Here is a 20,889-nt window from a genome sequence, read left to right as displayed (position 1 = left end):
TATGTCGCATGATTTTCCCACCATAAGCCTTTGTATTCTTTGAGAAAATCAAAAGAAATAATCCTCTTCCTCCCTCCAAAGAAAAAGGTCTTTATATTCCTATTAAATAATGTATTCCTTCACCTATCATAAAATTGAGCAATAAGTGTGTTTGTTGTGAAAAAATTTTGTGCGTGGGCTCACAAGTTTGTCTCATCAAAATAAAAGGGGAAGAATACATATTATCTCAAAAGTGGCCATGACATTGTTGGTGTTATATTCTTTCCACGACTAGTCACACTCACGGGGGGGCGATAACTCTTCTATTGTTCGTTGCGCTAGGTGCAGGCCCCCTTGTTGGGGTGTTTGAGGGGGGCATTATCCCCCGTGCACAGGGTCTGGAGCAGTCGTCCCAGGATTTTTTTTTTGGCCCTATATTATGTGAGCTGACCTACCTATCATTTTGTGCATGGGTTTTGCACATGGTTTTGGGCATGATGGTTTTCAACCCATTGTATTTTGTAGATCCGGTCAAGAGAACTACGATTATGTTCTAATCCATGGTTAATGGATTGGGGTTTATGAATGCTTCGACATGTATATCTATGTATTGTAACACTGAAAGGAACATAATGAAAAATCAGTCTAGTATTCCCGGTTTTGGGATCCAGAGAAAAATCTTTGTATGTCTTTGTTTTATGTTTTATGTTCTCGCCTTTGTTTATTTTCTATTTTTTAGAATTCGTATGCAGGTAATTTTTGTACAGGGTTAAAACCTACATTTGGTATCAGAGTTGTTTAGTCTTCAAGGTGACACCTTTGCTACTGAGGGGTTTTTCTTGGGCCTGTGGTAGACCCTATTCAATGGGAGATCTGTGGGATCGATTCTTGCAGTGAAAGAAGATGGCGAACAATGGAAAGACAAAGATCAAGAAATTTAATGGTTAGAGTTTTGAGTTGTGGAAACTCAAGATGGAGGATCTGCTAGTGGATAAATATTAGTGGATCATGGTAAATTCAGGTGCTAAACCAACGACAATGTCAGATGAAGAACGGGTGAAGTTCGATCGGAAAGCAAAGAGCACAAAATAGTTGTGTATCTGAGATTCAGTATTTTTGAATGTATCAAGGGAATCTAGGACGAAGGATTTTTGGGACAAGTTAGGGGCGTTGTACCAATCTAACTCTCTCGTGAACAAAATGTTCCTACGTAAAAATTTGTATAACCTGAGGATGAAGGATGGAGACTCAGTGACAGAGCATTTGAACACCTTTAATACTATGGTAAGCCAGTTGTTATATGTTGATATTAAAATTTCAGATGAAGATAAGTGCATTAGTTTGTTGTGTTCTCTAATAGATTCATGAGATAGTTTGGTTGTTGCAATAGGTTGCAATAGAACTACCTTGAAGTTTGATGAAATAGTCTCATCCTTGTTGTTGGAGGAGATGAGATAGAAAAATATGGAGGGTCAGAATGGAGATGCCTTCTCTGTATGAGGACGAACCCAAAACATAAACAAAAATAAGTCCTCGAGTGGGAGATCTAAATCTCCAGGAAAACCTGTAAAGGTGTGCTGGAAATGTGGAAAAGAATTAGGGCACTTCAAAAAGGACTGTAGATCTAAATATCATGAGAAAGGAAAGAGATCTGATGATGCCCCTTCTGCAGAGGTGAAAATCACCTCAGATGAAGGTGGGGATGTGTACTTGGCTTATTCTTCAATTACACATGTAGATCATGAGGAATGGTTGATTGACTAAGGTGCATCCTTTCACTTCACTTCCCATAGGGAGTGGTTCTGCAAGTATGAGAAATATGATGGTGGTGATTTCTTCATAGGGGATTACAGGAAGGATAGAATTGTCAGACACAGAAAAGTCAAGTTAAAGTTTCAAGGTGGAAGGATTATAACACTTCCGAGTGTTCTTCATATTCCTGCATTGACTGGAAATCTAATTTCTATAAGAAAGATGGATGATGCAGGTGAAAAAATATTGTTCGAGAAAGATACCTGCAAGATGGTTTGGGGAGCACTGGTATTGATGCGGGGAGTTCATATTGGAACTCTGTACAAGCATTTGGGTAGCATTGTTATTGATGGATCCAACAATTTTGTGGCTCCTGAAAGTGGAGCAGAAAAGCTAGTGGTCTTTGGAGAAAAGACCATGCTATGGCATCAAAGGCCTGGGCATATTGGAGAGAAGGGCCTTCAATTACTTCATGGTAATGGTATGGTAGAAGATATGTCTAATTGCTCTCTAGATTTTGATTTCTATGAACATTGTCTATATGGGAAGCATAATTGGGTGATTTTCCCCTCTGGTGATAAGAGGGCAAAAGGGATATTAGAGCTTGTGCACAATGATGTGTTTGGACCTACGTCAATTCCCAAGATGGGTAAGTCTGTGTACTATGTATCATCTATACATGACTTTTGAAGGAATACATGGATATATTTCCTTGGTAAGAAATCAGAAATATTTGATAGGTTGAAAGAGTTTAAGGCTCTAGTGGAAAACCAGACATAGAAGAATATAAAGGTGTTGAGGATAGATAATGGTGGAGAGTTCTGCAAGAAGTAATTTGAAGAGTTTTGTAAGAAGTGTGGTATAGCACGGAAGAAGACTACTCCATACACACCTGAGAAAAATGGAGTTGCAGAAAGAATGAACAAGATGTTAATGGGAAAGGCAAGAAGCATGCTTAGTGGTGTCGGGTTAGGACAATAATTCTGGGCAGAGGCGGTGGAGACTACATGTTACCTGGTTAATAGATCACCTTCATCAGTATTGGAGGATAAGACTCCACATGAGGTATGGATAAGTAAGAAACCATATCTTTCACATCTGAGGGTAATTGGTTATGATGCATATATACATGTTCCAAAGGAGAAAATAACCAAGTCAGATATTAAATCTGAAAGGTGCATCTTTATTGGGTATAAGGGTGGTTTAAAAGGTTATAAGTTCTGGAAACTAGAAACAAGGAAGGTTGTGTACATTCGAGATGTTGTGTTTAAAGAGATGAAATATGTTATTAAACATGAACTCTTACTAAAGAAACCTGAGAAGATAGAGTTTGAGCTAAAGGAGGGAATCAGACTCTACAGTAGAACAAGAATCAGAGGATGAAGACCCACAAACTCCAGCCGTGAGAAGATAAGTTAGAGAAAGAAGGCAACTAGAAAGGTATAGTCCATCTGCTTTCTGTTCAAATTTTACTTTATCTATTACTAATGATGATCCTAGAATTGTCCGGGAGGCAGTAGGTTCAAAGGTTGAAAAACTCTGGATAGAGTCCATGGTTGATGAAATGGCATATTTGGATAAAAATGAGACTTGGGATCTGGTGGACTTGGGATCTCAAATGCTATTATATTTATTTTATATTATATTATATATCCTACAGGTGCGTTGCAATTTCTACAATGGAACCCTAATAGACATGGAAGAGTACATGTTTTCGGGGTGTGATAGAGACATATTTCTCTAGATCCAAAACTTATCTCACATTCCTTTGATCATGATCTATACTTCCTTTCACAATTTGTTAATGAAGCTCTTATCAATATGTGAATCAAGGATGGGAAGCATCCTGGGCCCTAGATCTTCAAGGATATTGGGCATGGTATGAAATTGTTTCATCACTTTAATAAGACATATTCATAGAAAATATATGAGAGATTAGATCACTTAGTTTGGGTTGCCAATAAAGTTGGAAGTCAATATATAACATGTTTTGTTTATTAATTCATTATGGTGGATGATGACTTAGTTGCTCAGTGGTGGTGGGCACATATATGGAAGGTGAAGCCTCTTGTGAAGAGTCATATATTCATGGGATTAATTATGAAAATAAGGTCGTTACCCAAGATCTAGTTTGGAAGCACCAAATTCAAGGGCCAAGTATATGGTATTCGTGTAGAGAGACAATGAAAGATAGGACACATCTACTTGTTCACTATTCCTTTTCTAGTTAGGTTTGGAAGGACGTTAAAGCTTAGTTGAAATTGAGGAACTTATAGGTGGGACATTCAATGGAAACTTGTTTGAGACGTTTGTCTACATGGAGGGGACTGAAGAATGTATGTCATCTATGGTTTTTGGTCTTATGGCCCGAAATATAGATATCTTGGAATGCCCTATTGTTTAGGGAGGAACAATTATTTGAGCCTTTCAAAAAAAATCTTAAATCACATATCCTTTTCCATACTATAAAGGTGATCTGAGATAGTGAAATGTGCAAATAATTGGGGAATTTCTTATTGATAAAAGAATAAACCAGTGTTTTTTTAATGGTGCTTATTAGAGGCTAGGTCAAGTATGTGGTTTGGGAGGGGCTTTGTACTTTGGAGATGAATGATACATTACTTTTAAAGCAAATCATGGAGGAGGAACAAACAACTTGGCAAAGTTGCTAGCTTTAAAGACTTTTAAAGTTGGCTTCAGACCTAGAGATACAAAATATTCAAGTTTTTTATGATTTATCATTGGTGATGAACTGAATGCAATGAACGCAACCTCTACACAATATAAAATTGTCGGAATTGGAACTCATCTAAAGGAGGTCACAAACAATATTCAAATATGTCATATTTTTAGAAAGTTGAACCAGTTGGCCAACACACTTTCAAAAGCTAGATTATTGTTGTCTATAGGTTTGGTAATTTATATTTTTTTTTCCAAAGAAAAAAAGCGAACTTTTTATTAAGATTAAAAGTTACAAGCAGATGCATAAAGCATTCAATTTGGCTGTGTGAAAAATGATCATACAGCCCGCAATGTATAGCACTGCCTAAAAACAGGAAAAAGAATGAGCTGCTCCGCTATCCCGGAAAGCAGCAAAAAAAAAAGAAAACCAGCTGGCCTAAGTCTTCCTACCCTTCTTCTTCTCCACTTTTCGCCAACCATCCATGATGGGAGGGGAGTCAATAACGGCTAGCTGGTTTTCCATCGAACTCATTGGTTGCTCCTTATCCGAATCCGATCCTTCAGGACTGTGGCTTCGTTTGTTTCCGTTTATTTCCTTCTGGATCTCTTGTTCCTTTTCCTCATTAATCTCCTTGTCCTTTTTGTCCTGATTTTTATCCTTTGCTGTAGTTACCTTCTTCCATGCAGCATCTATATCCTGCCATCCTTTCGGCTTCCTTTGTTGTTGCTTGCTCTTGTTGAGGCTTGGACATGCCTTGTACAAGTGACCTGTTTGTTGACATCCCCGGCATCTGAAAGCTGTATTCTCATAGTCCAGAGGTTGTTTCCACTGAGTATTATTGAAGTTTAAGATGATGCTCTCAGGTAGTCCTCGACTAAGGTCTACCTCGACACATATTCTGGCAAAAGTAAATATTCCTTTTATGTGTCTCTCTGCGTCTATCTTTAACATTCTCCCCAAGGTATTTCCGATTGTTATTAGAACCTTTGAATGCCAAAAATGTAATGGAAGATTATGCATCCTCACCCATACTGGCATCCTTGATACCACCATGGTGTTAGCATCAAAATCAGGAAACCAAGGGGTAATGAAGAGTCCAGCACTACCCCAGAACCATGGCCCTTGGTTGAGAACTGTTTCCTTTTCTTCCTCTGTTTCAAAACATACTATAAAAAAACCTTTGGGGTATAAGTAGATTTGGCAATTTTTTGTCCAAACCGAGTGAATCCATTGATACAGTGCATCAGTTCTAGGCCAAAATCCGTTAAATCTACAAATAACTGCATTTTTTTGTAGATCTGAATATATACTTTTTACCTCTGGTATTTCGATGGAGATAGCTGGGCTCTCCAGCATTTGATCTACAATGTACTGGCCTGGAGGTTCCGTGACGGCTGTGGGCTTTTTTCCTTTGCCCTTCACTACTTCCTTAAATGATCCATTGCTTTGTGAGCTAGATCCAGCATTTTCGGCTCCTCCTCGTAATCTCATATTGAGAAAGATTGTGGAACCTGACTTGATGTTGTATCCTTGCATGGTTCTGCATTCCTGCATCGATCTGCCCTCATTCACCAGATGTTGTTCCTCAGCCGGGTAGCCAGTCTGTTCGGCGATATTGTTCTTTAGATCTGAAACCCTGTCGCTGTCAGAAGTCCAGACCACGATTGTGGTTCCTTTTGGCGTCTTCACAAAAACTTGAAACCCGGATTTGGCATTCTGGGGTGGCTCTGTTTTTGTCAGATCTGAGCCATCCAACTCCGTCTCCGAGGGAGGTTCTATATCTCCTGGATTTTGGCTTTTCCTTCGATTGCTGTCCGGATCGGGTACATCCAGGCCAGATCTGAAGGTCAGTGATCCACCCTGGAGATGAATAGAATCTCGACTGCCTGAAAGAGGATTCAAAGTTGAAACAATGACCAGATCCTGGCAACACCGCTGCTGCATGTGGAAGAGTGCAGTAGCTGCCAGGGGTATTTCGTCAAACACTTGCCGCGCATCCTCCATGCGTTGTCTAAGAACTGGATCGCCCAGCGCTTGCTTGGTACACAAACCAGGCCGCGTTTGAGGGACTCGTATCTGAGCAGAGACGCTTTTGATAAACAGGGGCTTACCGTCATGCAATGGGGAGAGGCCAAAAATGGTCTTCGTCTTGGCGCCATGGAGGTTCCGGGCAGCGTTTTCATAAACTAGGGCCGCTTCTTCGGCAGTGACAAAAATGCCGAGCCATACTCTGGTTTTCTTCAGGGGATCTCTGATTTCCGCCACGAAACTCCCATAGACGCAGACAATACTTCCTATCCAGGGCGTAGCCCCCGCGGAGGAGAGCGCAGCTACCCGAAACTGGTTGGAGTTCAGCTGATTTGAAGCAAAACGCCCAGTGCAATGAAAAATGGTGCCCAGATCCGTCCTGAGAAAAACATCCTGAGCCAAGAAGGGAAAGAAATTCTCCAGACTCTGTTTGCTTTGTTTCGAATCATGATACTCCTTTCCGGCAGAAGATCTGAGCCGAACCCAAAGGGGAGAATCAAGCACTGAGAACCCAGCGGCCAGGCACCAAGCCGTTCCAAAACAATGTTGTTCTTTGAGGGCAACGACGGCGCAGCACGGACCTTCTGAAACCCTTCGAAAACCCGCCATCGCTCCGCTCTCCTTTCGTGACCCTTTTATCCAAGACGGTTTGGTAATTTATATTATAGTACATGATGGAACGTCTATCGAAAGGTGTGAAAGTATTATATTGTGTATGATTACACCAGAAATTGTTCATACTATATCATCTAAAAGGATTATCAACAAAATTTTGAAGATAATTATGAATACTATGGGATAGAAAAATTAAACTGGAAAATTGTTTATTACTAATTGTTGTAGTAGAAAATTAGTAGAATTAAATTGGAAAATTGTTTTTTATTAGTTTTTATAATAATGGTATATTTACTCAAAAAGTTTAGTTAAATATTATAAGCTTAAATATTACACTATTTATTTGAGTCATACATTTTTTAAATGTATCATTTTTTTTTTTCAAGATAAAAATAAATATTTAGAAAAAAAAATAATATTAATATTTTTAAATTTTTTATATATAAATAATTAATCAACCAATTTTATTTGGTTAAAAATAATAATAATTATTAATAAATATCTATCATTTTAATTTCAAATATTTTCGTAAAAAAACATAAGAATATTTAAGAAGCTTAGGATATCAAAATTGAAATAAATATTAAAAAAAAATATTAATATTTTTTAAATTTTTTATATATAAATAATTAATCAATAAATTTTATTTAATTAAAAACAATAATAATAATAATTAATAAATATCTATCATTTTAATTTCAAATATTTTCATAAAAATACATAAAAATATTTAAGAAGCTTAGGATATCAAAATTGGCGGGAAGGTCCCATTGTATTTAAGATTGATATAAAATAAAGTATAAATGTATGCAATTGAGCACGACGTCCTGGTTCTCTTTAAAATTAGGGAGGGTTCTATGAAAGAAATATGAGAAAAAATGGTATAATTTAATTAATAGATAAAATAAATATTTTTTTTAAGTTTTTATTTTTTAAATTTGGTAGCAATTTATTGAAATCACAAGTTTGATGGGTAATTCGCACAATCAAAGTGTCCTAAGGGTTTTTTACTGTGCTGAATCCAAATACGCAGTTAAAAAACGAATTTAAATAACACAAATCAAAATTTCACCTCAAATTTTTCGACCAGATTCAAGTACCAGAAAATCCAAAAAATCACACTAAAAACAACAGTGTTAAATACACATTTTAAACAATAAAAAATAAAAAATATTACTAAAAATTATATTTCCCAAATATTATATTTCTAAATTAGAACCAAAAAATCCATTCCATCCATTAATTAAATTACACCCAAAATAGTTGCCTCAAAGTGTGAATTTGTTGAAAATCCCATAACCTAGTCTTTCACGTGCTATATCGTTGTCGAATTACAGCCACTTGAACACGTTTCCAAAGTTCCACAGTAAAATGTCTATAACCACTTGTACACGTTTCCAAAGTTCAACACTGAGAATTCAACAACAAAGAGACAAAGGCCATTCAAAAGTCAACAACAAGGAACCACAAGCAGCGATGTAGATGATGATCATCTCATTAGGTGGGGGATTGTATACTATCAAACTGACTATGGTTATTTGTATTTTAATTTTGGAATATTTTGGAATTCGTAATAAATATGTGTTTGGATATTAAAATATAGTATTTTCAATAACTGTAATTTAATTAATAAATGTTTTTGTTTTTATATTAATTTTGAATGAATGAGATTATCAATTTTGCAATTTTGCAATTTGTTTGAATTTAATTTTTTGAAAAAAAAAAAAAAAATAGGATACTCAAATTAGTATAAAAAATAAAACTTAAAATCTTAAAATAATTTCTTATTTTTCAAGTAAAATTGACTTTTAAAAATACTAAAAAAAATAGAAAAAAATTTATTAATTAGAATAAACATTTTAAAAATATTAAAGAATAATTTTTTCTGATGTTTTTATTTTTATTCTTATTACAAATTTTTTTATTCTTATTACAAATTTTAAGATATTTTAAAAATTGAACGTGAATAAATTCCATATCTTTTTTATTTCCAAAATAATTTAGAATTTGTAATATACAATACGAATAGATGTGTCTATTTTGGAACAGGGCTTTTAGAATTTTGATTTAATTATCAATAATTATTAGGTGGATGGTACTTTCACAAATTATTCTAGAATATTTTTAGTGGTAGTCATAGAGCAAATGTTGAGATTTATAATTATGTTTTTTTTATCAAATTGATTATTTAAAAAAATATATTATATGAATAAATGTAGTATGAACCATCAATCAATTTTGTTTTTTTTTAATAATTTTTTAAAATCTTGATGATGTATCATGAAATAAAATAAATGTTTTAATTATAATTAATGTCTATAGATGTTTACCACCCCTTTAATTTTTACAATTACCCTAATATACATCATTAGCACTTGAATCCATAGGAATTTAATGTTCAAATTTGGTGGAGATTTAATCTCTAAGAGGAATTTTAATTTAATTATCAATAATTATTAGGTGGATGGTACCTTCACACAATATTCTAGAATATTTTTAGTGATAATCATAAATCAAAAGTTGAGATTTATAATTATGCACATTTTATCAAATTGATTGATTAAAAAACATGTTATATGAAAAAATGTCATATGAACCATTAATCAGTTTAATTTTTTTGAATACCTTTTTAAAATCTTGAAGATGTATCGGCTTGGAAGTAGAGGATTAAGATGAATGAGAAAAGAACGACAGGAAGATGGCGTCCGGGCGAACTGGGGTAAGAAAGGGCTTCGGTTAGGGTTTCGGGTTTCTGCAGTCAATGCATGAACCCTCCGTCTCCGCATCCGTCCAACCCTGTTACAGTCTTTACCCTAACCGCGAGCTGCAGTTTTACTTGCTGGTAACTTCTTGGAGTACTGAGCCCCGACCCGTGACTAACGGCGCGCCCTGTGACGGAACTTCAACAGCTGCACGGACCGTTTTTTTCATTTTGCAACTGTCGTTTTCTCCCGGTTTTGCTCTCCGTTCCGAGGTGTCTGCAGATCCTAGGAGCAGCTGGCAATGGAGGATATTGAGGCCGTCGATTATTCCGCGGACCCATTGGAGGGGGTCTCCATCTGGCGCACCCCACTTGATACATCCGGAGGTATGTACAGCTCGGATTTACCTGAACAATTTCCGCCGTTTCCGTTTAGTGAACCGCATTCGCATCCCCCTGTTGTCCTCCCGGACGACCCGCCGACTTGGCCTGCTCTTACCACACCCCCGCACTCTCCGGCAACCCTAGGGTTTGTTTCAAGCTGCATCAACCCTAACCCTGGTTCACTTCCTCTGGTCACGGGCTCATTACCCCTCCATTATCAAAACCCCTCTCTACCCGGACCCTCTATTGGCATCCCTGTCTCCATCGGGCACACATCCGGCAGCTTCACCGCCGTACCTCCGCTCACAGGCCTCCCATCGTCTTCAGGACCTCTAGGCCCCTCCTATACACCCCGATACCCGGCATCGCAGCAAGCAAATCCCCCACCATCTGGGCACCCCATCCGCCATCCCCCTCCTCGAGGCCCTAAACGGAAATACAAGTGCTTCAAATCAAGGGAGGAGGACGTATTTCTCAGATTGGAAGAAGACATTCGCTGGGGTGAGGCCATGGATTTTGCTGATCGTGTTTTGGTCGGTCGCATCAGGGGCCGAAGTTACTCGGCTGCACGTTTGAAACAATGGGCAGCGGATGTTTGGGGCCACCATTTGGTGGATATCCCCTTTGTGCAGACCTTCGTGCGGGGATGGTTCGCTCTGCGGTTCGCGCGTGCTGATCATACTAACTGGGTCCTATCATCATATTGGCATTTTGACCATGCTCCGGTGCTACTGAAGAGATGGACTCCTCTATTTGACCCTGAGACGGAGCAAATTGGCATCGGACCGGTATGGATTCGGCTTCCTGGGCTTCCACTCCAGTACTGGTCAGAAGACATCTTCAAGAGGATTGGTAATGCAATTGGTGGATATATGGGCTATGACAAATCCTATCAGCAGACGGGAATGATGGCCTACGCCAGGATACTCATTAACCTGGACACGAGAGGCGGACTGCTGGAATATATTACAATACAGTGGAGGGATACTGAACGCAAGCAAATCATTGATTACGAAGGCGTACCATACAGGTGTCGCAGATGCCACCAAGTAGGCCACCTTTACAGAGATTGCCCTCTCCTCAAGAAATCAGTATCGAATGGCTCGGAGGAAGCAGTCCCACAGACGCAGGACATACCCCCTGAGACTCATCCTACACAGACCTCTGGGGAACAGGATCGCCCTCAGATCGTGGAGGAACCAGGGAGCGCCGGGCCATCTGACAATGCTGGGGATCCCTCTGATCCGCCTTCGGCCTCGCCACACCTGCAGCCAACAACTGATCAAGAGGACTTGGAGCAATCGGGTAAGTTTACTATCTATTCTCCGTCTCCTCCTCCTTCATGCATGACTTTGGGCATATCATCTCAATTCACTGCATCTGCATCCATCAATTCTTTATTATCCACTGCATCCCCTGCATCCCCACCACTGAATAATCACAATCACACCTCACTCACATGCACCCTTCCACTCCCTTCACCGGTGGCTCCTCCATCCAGAATCACTTCGACTCTGGCCTCCCTTTCATTAAATTCATCACCGTCTCCTCCCCGGTATTCCCTCCGCCCCCGCATGAAGGACAGGGGTCCGGATGCAGTTGGACTTGAACTGAATCGCATGCCTATGTCCCTCAAGAATTCCAGGGGCAGACCCTCCCGCATTACCAAGGCAAGGCATACTGCTGATGAAGAAGTCGCCCTGGGGCGACAACAGACTATCTTCCGGGCCCTTAGAGCGAGGAATGGCCCATCCCCCCTCCCCTAATGAAGTTTCTTTCTTTCAATTGCCGGGGGTTTGCTAGTTCAGCCAAAAAACTAGCACTTAGGAGACTACTCCTAACATCTCAGATGGACTTCATATTTCTTCAAGAGACCCTCTGTCAAGCAGAACCCCTCATCCACACTCTCTCTGTCTGGCTCCCTTCCTGGACCTTCCATGCTTTGGATGCGTCCGGACGATCTGGGGGAATGGCCATTGGGGTTAATAACAAAGTTGCGGAGATCAAGAACACTTTTGGAGGAAGAGGGTTTATAGGTCTTGATATCTGTGCTCATTCTGCTGTAAACGACATCAGGATTATCAATGTATATGGCCCTTGTACAGACCGTGCCAATTATTGGAGTTCTTTACTTGCATCAGAGCTGTTCCAGGCAGACAACATCATTCTTGGAGGAGATTTCAATTTCTCGCTCGGATATAGTGAGTCATGGGGGCACTCAGCCCAGGTCGACACCCTCACTGATACCATATCCAGCCTACTAGAGGACCATCACTGGGTAGACATACCGTCTGCCAAGCTCCAATATACATGGAAAAATAATAGAAGTGGAGACCAAAGCCTTGCAAGAAGACTGGACAGATTCCTTATTAAGGAATCCCTAGTTAATGATCTCCCCAGAGTTCGGCAATGGGTTGGAACGAGAGGCATTTCTGATCATCGGCCGATCTTCTTAGAAGCTGAAGACCTAACCCATAAGATTAAGAGCCCTTTTAAATTCAATGCCTCTTGGTTACAAGATCCCTCATACATACAATTGGTGCATAATTACTGGCAATCCAATGCCATCAGAGAAGGAGAGGACATATCAGTGGGATTCGTAAGGAAACTCACAGAACTCAAACAGATCACCAAGAACTGGGCTCACCGAAAACGCCTTCAGGACAATCTGACTTTAAAGGAGGCTGAAAGGGTCATTGCTGAATTTGAAGAATCATCAAATGGGACTTTCCCCTCCCCTGAAAGCAAGGAGAATTTCACCTCCCTTATTGCTAAACGCACTCAAATCTTGAAGGAAAGGGAAGAAAGCTGGAGACTTAGAAGCAGAGCTATATGGCTCACCGAAGGAGATGCAAATACCAAATTTTATCACAAGTTTGCAAATGGCCGCAAAGTTATTAACACTATTTGGGAATTAAAGAATGATCAAGGGGTCACTGTCTCCTCACAGCGGAATCTGGCCAGATTGGCCACTGAGCATTTTAGAGGCATTTACAAGGCTCCTGAAGAAGCTAATATCTTGGAAATCATGAGAGTGGCTGAGCTCTTTCCCAGATATATTGAACAAGAAGATGCTGATGAACTGTAGAAGGAAGTGACGATGGCAGAATTAGAAGCTACCCTGAAATGGTTCAAAAAAGATAAGAGCCCTGGTCCTGATGGATGGACCATTGAATTTTATCTTGCATTTTTTGATCTTTTGGGCAATGATCTCCTGAATATAGTCGAAGACAGTAGAAGAAGAGGTCGTATATCCTCAGCCATTAAATCCACCTTCATAGCTCTCATCCCTAAATCAAATGCCCCCAGTACTTTTGATGACTTCCGCCCTATATCACTCTGCAATTGCCTCTACAAGATTATAGCTAAGACTATTGCCAACCGTCTCAAGCCCATTCTATCGCATCATATATCCGCTGAACAATTTGCTTTCCTGCACCACAGACAGATCCATGAGGCCATTGCTACTGCTCAAGAGCTCATGCACACCATGCAGATCAAAAAACAAAAAGGAATGATCCTCAAGGTGGATCTGTCCAAGGCATTTGACAGAACCAACTGGCTATACTTACGGCTGTTGCTCACTCACCTGGGCTTCCCTTATGAATTCATCAAATGGACCATGAGCTGTATCACTGATGTATCCTATAGTGTTTTACTAAATGGGGAAGCTTCCTCTTTCTTCACTTCAGAGAGGGGACTCAGACAGGGATGTCCACTCTCCCCTCTGTTGTTTTTACTCATAATGGAAGGGTTGAGTAGAATTATTTCATCTGCACGAGATAGACACCAGTTATCTGGTATCAAACTTGCAGACCATCTTTTCCTCACTCACCTATTATTTGTTGATGATATTCTTATTTTCCTGAATGGCAGCGTTGGAGACTCCACTATACTCCATAACTCATTTCTTCTCTTTCAGCAAGCTACTGGTATGAAGATTAATGTTCATAAATCCACCATTACTACTTTTGGATGCTCTATCAATGAAATAGCTTATGCTAATCAGCGATTTCCTTATAACAACTTGACCTTGTCAGAAGGTATTAAATATCTTGGTTTCAGACTGAAACCTAATGGATACAGAATAGCAGATTGGTTATGGCTAATAGCCAAGGTGGAAAAGAGACTACAAGTTTGGTATCACCGATACCTATCTCGAGCTGGCAGACTGATACTTATTAAAGCTGTGATTGAAGCCACTCCAGTATACTGGATGGCTCTCACATGGATACCCAAGGGCATACTCAACAGATTACAGCATATTTGCAGTAAATTTCTTTGGAAGGGCCACCAGCCTGGCAGAATCTTTGCCTGGGTGAAATGGGATACTATTGCAAAACCCAAACGCTGGGGGGGTTGGGGTATCAAAAGGCTCGACCTTTTCTCTAGAGCTCTGGCTGCCAAACTTGGATGGCAACTTCTCACCTCTGAAGGACTCTGGACCAGGGTAGCATGTGCAAAATACATCAGGCCCTTGAATGTGTTGGATTGGATATGCAGTCAACAGAGAACTAATCATAACATATCCATCATATGGAAAGCTGTCATCGGCACACTACCCTTATTACGAGAAGGATTAACTTGGCGCATCAAGGCTGGTAATGCAGTCCGAATAGGTCTGGACCCTTGGGTTGGATGTGGAAATACTCACAGACTCTCAGATGGCCTCATTGGACATCTTAATGACAGAGGTATCACATACATAATGCATATTGGTGATCAAGCAAACTCCTCCTTCCTCCATCAAGCCTGGACCAGCGCTCAAGCATTAGATATTCCGGCACAGTGGCACAATGAATGGGCAGAGTACACGGATGCACTCACTCAAGCGCATATCAGACTTACTGATGGACCTGATGAAATCATTTGGGCTTATGCAAAACATGGAGCATATACCCCGAAGCTTGGCTATCTAAAGCTCATGGAGTCTCATAAGCCTCATATTATCCATCCCACATGGAAGGCATTATGGAAACTCAAATCAGCCCCACGTACTCGACTGCTCATGTGGAACATAATCTTTGATAAAGTACCTACGGGCACCAATCTTATGAAGCGATCCTTCCATGGACCCTTCCGCTGCCATCTCTGTCACCAGGAGGAAGAAAGTACTTTACACTTATTTCTGAATTGCTGCATCACATTACATTTTTGGCATGACCTCTCTTCTCATCTCCCGCAATTGAAAAACTGGCATGGTCATAGCATAATGGAGGCATGGGAGAACTGGAACCAAGAACACTCGGGGAAGGCCATTAATATTCCGCTTCTTGCATGCTGGGCAATCTGGATTGCCCGGAATCAGGCTATTTTCAACCTCAGAGCCCCCCACTGGCCTACTATCCTTCTTCATACCATTGCGGATTACAACATGATACCTGATGAAGAACACATAGGTCCTGTTCGCATCATTAAACAATTGGATATTGACAAATCCAAACCATGGGCTTTTTTTGATGGTTCTGCACAAGAGGTGGGCTGTGGGGGAGGCGCAGTACTATATCTCAATGAAACACACAGCTTCAAAATTCAAATAAACCTAGGCAGAGGAACTAATAACTATGCTGAACTATGCACTGCCAAGCACCTCATACACTTTGCCATACAAAAACAATGCAGACATCTCCAGCTGTTTGGTGATTCTAAAATAGTTTGCAATTGGCTGTCTGATGCATCTCATTGTCATGCATTTTCATTGAGGCACATATTAGATGAGGCAAAGAGGCTGACTACTTCATTTGAATCATTTGCTTGTCGTCATATCTACAGGGAACAAAATACCATTGCAGATCAACTCTCCAAAGAGGCAGCGCACAGACAAGGAGACAATTGGCTGATACAGGAGGAAATCGAAGGGTCATTCTATCAGCATTATCATAGACCCTTTGATGATCGGATGGATAATGGGCTATAAAAGCCCACTTACAGATTTTCACTTGTTTATTTTTGTTGTCAATAGTTGTATATATCTCTACATATTTAGCACTATACAACACTTTACTTTTGATATATATGGCTCTCTGCGTAGAGCAATGGACTCCTATTTTGAACACTGTTAGTGAACAGTTTTGGACAGCTCCCTGCGAGGAGACAACCTGCTTTAATTTTGTTTATATAGTACTACAGACTGATCTTGGTAGGCACAGCTGCCTGTATATGAATGCTTCGGCATATACAAAATGTAATTTCTTAACTTTAATAGAAATTACGACTTTTTCCCAGGGGAAAAAAAAAAAATCTTGAAGATGTATCATGAAATAATTATTTTAATTATAATTGATGTATATAGATGTAACCATTTAATTTGTGTAACTATGCTAACATATATCATTTCCAACAACTTACACTTAATCTAAACAAAATTTAATGTTGAGATTTGATTGAAATTTAATGTCTAAACAAAACGTGATCATGGCTTGAACAATACATAAATTTGCATGGATTTTTTTTCCAAGAGAAAGAAACCGCCATACTTTCATTAATTGAGTGGTCTTAATTTATGACTATTTTAAACATAATCGAATTTTCTAGTTTCACCTAATGGAACTAGGAAGACTCTCCAAGAGAGCTTTATGATTGTATTAAACTTATGGCAAATTTATATATGCAGACAGCCGTAGATTCTACAACAATATGTTGACTCTCTTTTTTGATTCAACTACACCTATCAACTACTGCTGCCTGCTGCCGACTAGCCATTATGGGAACAGGCATTGGGCGGTGTGATTATTGTAACAAACCTCTCCTTAATCACGACGACTTAAATTTTAAAGTTCATGTTCGTTTCAGTCTCAGCTATGCCTTACAATAGTACAAAAAAACTTGATAAGTGGGCTTTCATTTTTGTTGTTGGTTTCACACAACACAACTCTCTTTAGCGGACGCGGTGTTGCATACATTCCTATCTACCAACACTCCACTAGATACTCTCTGCAATCTACGCCACATAAGTGTTACGATCGACACAATCTTCATCAACAAACACTCAGTTGCAGACACTCTTATATGCCAACACTCCACTGGATCTACGCCACACAGGTGTCACAATCTTCATCAGCGGAGACTCTGTTGCAAACACTCTTATCTGCCAACACTCCACTGGATCTACGCCACATAGGAGTCACAATCTTCATTAGCAGACACTCTTATATGCCAACATTCCACTGGATCTACGCCACATAGGCATCACAATCTTCATCAGTAGACACTTAGTTGCAGACACTCTTATATGCCAACACTCCGCTAGATCTACACCATACAGGCATCACAATCTTCATCAATAGACACTCATTTGCAGACACTCTTATTTGCCAACATTCCACTGGATCTACGCCACACATGCATCACAATCTTCATTAGCGGACACCCGGTTGCAATCACTCTTATTTGCCAATACTCCACTGGATCTATCTACGCCACACAAGCCTCACGGTCGACACAATATTCATCAGCAGACACTTGGTTGGAGACACTCCTATCTGCCAACACTCCACTAGATACTATCTGTGTCGCAAAGGCGTCACGGTCGACACAACCTTCATCAGCGGACACTCGGTTGCAGACACTCCTATCTTCCAACACTCCAATGGATCACTCTCTGTGCCACACAGGCATCCCGGGCAGCACAAACCTCTTCAGTGAACACTCCACTGGAAACAACGCTCTCCAAAATCGTCAATAATAGGGTAGACTCCACTTGCCCTTCACAATCACCGAGCCCTCCTATGGCTCTTCACACCACAAAGCCCACAACTATGCACACCATCGAGCTTACAGCGCTAGCTCTAAGCTCACACGCTTCTAGGCTCACCCTTATGCCCTCTTCCGGGCAATGTTGGACCTCACAGCTCCATAAGTTGTACAAGGCGGCCTCTCAACAGCTCTGAATTGAGCTCTATCTCCAATGCAAAATCAACAGGATGGCAATCTCCACACGTCGGTTGATCTGCACAAGTTATTCGTTACACAATACACAACGATCAATAGTTGTAGCTACCTCAGGATGTGATTGTCCTTGGCATAGCAGGGGCACAATCCATGACTTTACACACTCCAAGTTGTGGCTCTCAACTACAGGAGATCCCGCCTCTCCTTTGTCGGAACTTTGCAGGCAACATCTCTATTCCATAATAGATGAAAGCACGACTCACAGGCTTATCAGATATTCTACACTCTGTATGTCGCTTCAACACACAGATCACTTCTCATAGATGAAAACGCCCAAGCTCCCACACATAAGGAGAAACAACTCTTACAACAGATCCTGCATGGTCTTTTGTGGCTTCGTGGATGTCTTAACGCTCACCACACTTCCACGCACAAATTTTCCACGCTGCCTCTCTCTCATATCAAAGACAAAACTAAACACAAAAAAACACTTGCTAGACATGCGCTCTGCTCTCCATGGCTTTGTTAACCAGGAAACGAAAGCGGAAATTTCCTTAAAGCCATGGTTTCTGTTTGCGTTACCACTAACCCTTGTCGTGTCCAACTATTTGGCACTCTAGAAAATTCCTCCAGGATGCATCAGAAGGGGGCCTGATCGAGCTATGATGACATTCTTAAGACTCGAATAAGATTCCACCGTGATGGTCTGGTTGCTACTCTGGTTGTCCCTCGGGGTGGAAAAATTAATCTTTTCCTTGGCGCCCCTCAGAGTCCTGTCTGCCTTATCATAAGCCCTCGCGGATTCTTCTGTGGTATTAAAATTACCGAACCAGACTTGGTTTTTCTTCGAGGGATCTCAGATCTCCGCTGCGAATCAACCCTAAGGCCTTCTTCTCAACTCCTGTACTACATCACAAATTCTTTGTCAACGTTCCAGGATGGCTATCCTCACGTCGGTCTCAGCGAGTAGAAGAGATCACTTACACAGGCATTGAATTCATTCGCCTCTTCAATTCGTCTAGTGACATCTACTAACGATATGGCCCAGTGCTGACAATGAACCTAGCCTTCGCAAAGAATAATTTCTTCGTAAAATCTGGCTCTTGTAGAATAGTCGTCCGAAACACTCAAATAAAGATCCTCGACACAAAAACCGGTGAGTCTCTCTCGCATAATCAAGTCGACGAAATATGCATCCGCGGCTTCACCTTCAATTCAACAATTTCCTATGCCTCCATGGAGATCAACACTAATACAATTAACCTAACCTCTCAGTTGCCTCTGCTTGGTTCACCGAGGTCCTCAATAGGAATTTCATGGTGTCCTCATTTTGGTCTCTCATAAGCAGCCAACGCGGTGACTCGGGCTCTCTCATAAGTAGCCAATGCGGTGACTCGGGCATCATCAACACCACTATCCCTAGGAAAAGCAGCAGAACGACCTCGAGACCAATCATGACTCTCCAGTTCAAGTGCGTTGGGATCCCTTGCAAAGTGTAGTTCGCAATGTAACCAATGAGAATTCCCACATTAATGAAAATCACATGAAAGCAAGTGAGCGCCCCTCGTGAAGCAGCGGGAGCCACTTCGGCTATGTAGACTGGAGCTATGAGGAGGGCATATCCAACTCCTATGTCGACCACAGATCTACCTACCATCAGCCATGCAAAGGAAGGAGACACAGTCATGACAAGCGCCCCAACTAGAAATATAAAAGCTGCCAGAGCCATTGTCCATCTTCGCCCTATTGCATCTGAAGTTCTGCCCGCCAAGGCAGAGCCCAAGAGGGAAATTATGTTCAGCGATCCGATCAATACCTCCTCTTGCACGTCGCTGATATTCATATTCATATCATAACGATGCTAATTAGCACTCCAACATCATAGCCAAACAAAATTGAGTTTGTGGAGGCAAACACTGCACATGCAATCACAAACTTGTTTCTGGGAGTCTTCTCTGTTGGCTTTGAACTATCCATTTTCATGGCCTCTATACAACACACAACTCCAAGCATGTGTCAACGTCAGCCTCCATACAACATGCAGTGCTCTCAGGTGGATCACAACCACAACAACGTAATAACGCGACTCACTGCCTCTTCACACTGCTCAACACCACCGAGCTTACTCGAAAGAGCTCTGATACCAGTTGATGGAACTGGGAAGACTCTTCGAGAGAGATTTACGATTGTATTAAACTTATGGAAAATTTATACATGTAGACATTCGTAGATTATACAACAATGTACTAACTTTCTTTTATGATTCAACTACACCTTTCATCTATTGCTGCCTATTGCCAACTAGCCATCATGGGAACAGGTGTTGGGTAGTGTGATTATTCTAACATCACCGTGTTTTCCTCGACAATTTCATTATGAACTGAAAATGATTCATGTGTTATTAAAATAATTTTGTCCTTTAAAATCGATAATTGGTTCGGAGATCTGAAATACAAGGCACCGAGATAAAATCATTACACTTATGATGATCAATTTTGTTATACGAAAGATCATATGTTGCATCGTCTTCTCAGGTATATTCACCCCTGTATCTTGTGAAAAAAGTTGTTTGAAACAAAAAATGAAACGTCTCTTGGCTTTCAATAACTCATTGTACAATCTAATGGAGTGTTTGGCTTCATGGAATGTTTCCTTAAGGTGTTGTCACTAGGAAGGTGTTTCCTGTGACATAATGTTGTAGATTTGAATAATGTCAAGTGGTGCCTTCTGTCTTGCATAATTGGTTGAATTAAGGAGTTTACAAAAACTAAATGTTTCCTTCAATAATTTTAGAAAACAACCTATTCCACAGGAGCTCAGAATGTTTGAAACATTGAAATGCCTGAACTTTTCCACA

General features: G+C 40.4%; 1 protein-coding gene across 1 annotated transcript; it reads left to right on the top strand.

Annotated features, from left to right (window-relative positions):
• The first annotated feature begins 12,111 nt into the window (after positions 1-12,111).
• On the top strand, positions 12,112-13,230 carry LOC149166395 (uncharacterized). The gene has a single exon (XM_089430153.1). The coding sequence runs from the start codon at positions 12,112-12,114 to the stop codon at positions 13,228-13,230; it is 1,119 nt and encodes a 372-aa protein (XP_089286279.1).
• The last annotated feature ends 7,659 nt before the right edge of the window (positions 13,231-20,889 follow it).

The sequence above is a fragment of the Pinus tabuliformis genome, chromosome 5_1 (assembly GCF_031772625.1).
Source record: "Pinus tabuliformis cultivar Carrire ecotype Pingquan chromosome 5_1, CPIR1, whole genome shotgun sequence".
Taxonomy (NCBI): domain Eukaryota; kingdom Viridiplantae; phylum Streptophyta; class Pinopsida; order Pinales; family Pinaceae; genus Pinus; species Pinus tabuliformis.
The sequence above is the reverse complement of the archived record's forward strand: the minus strand, read 5'-3'. Positions and strand labels throughout refer to the sequence as shown.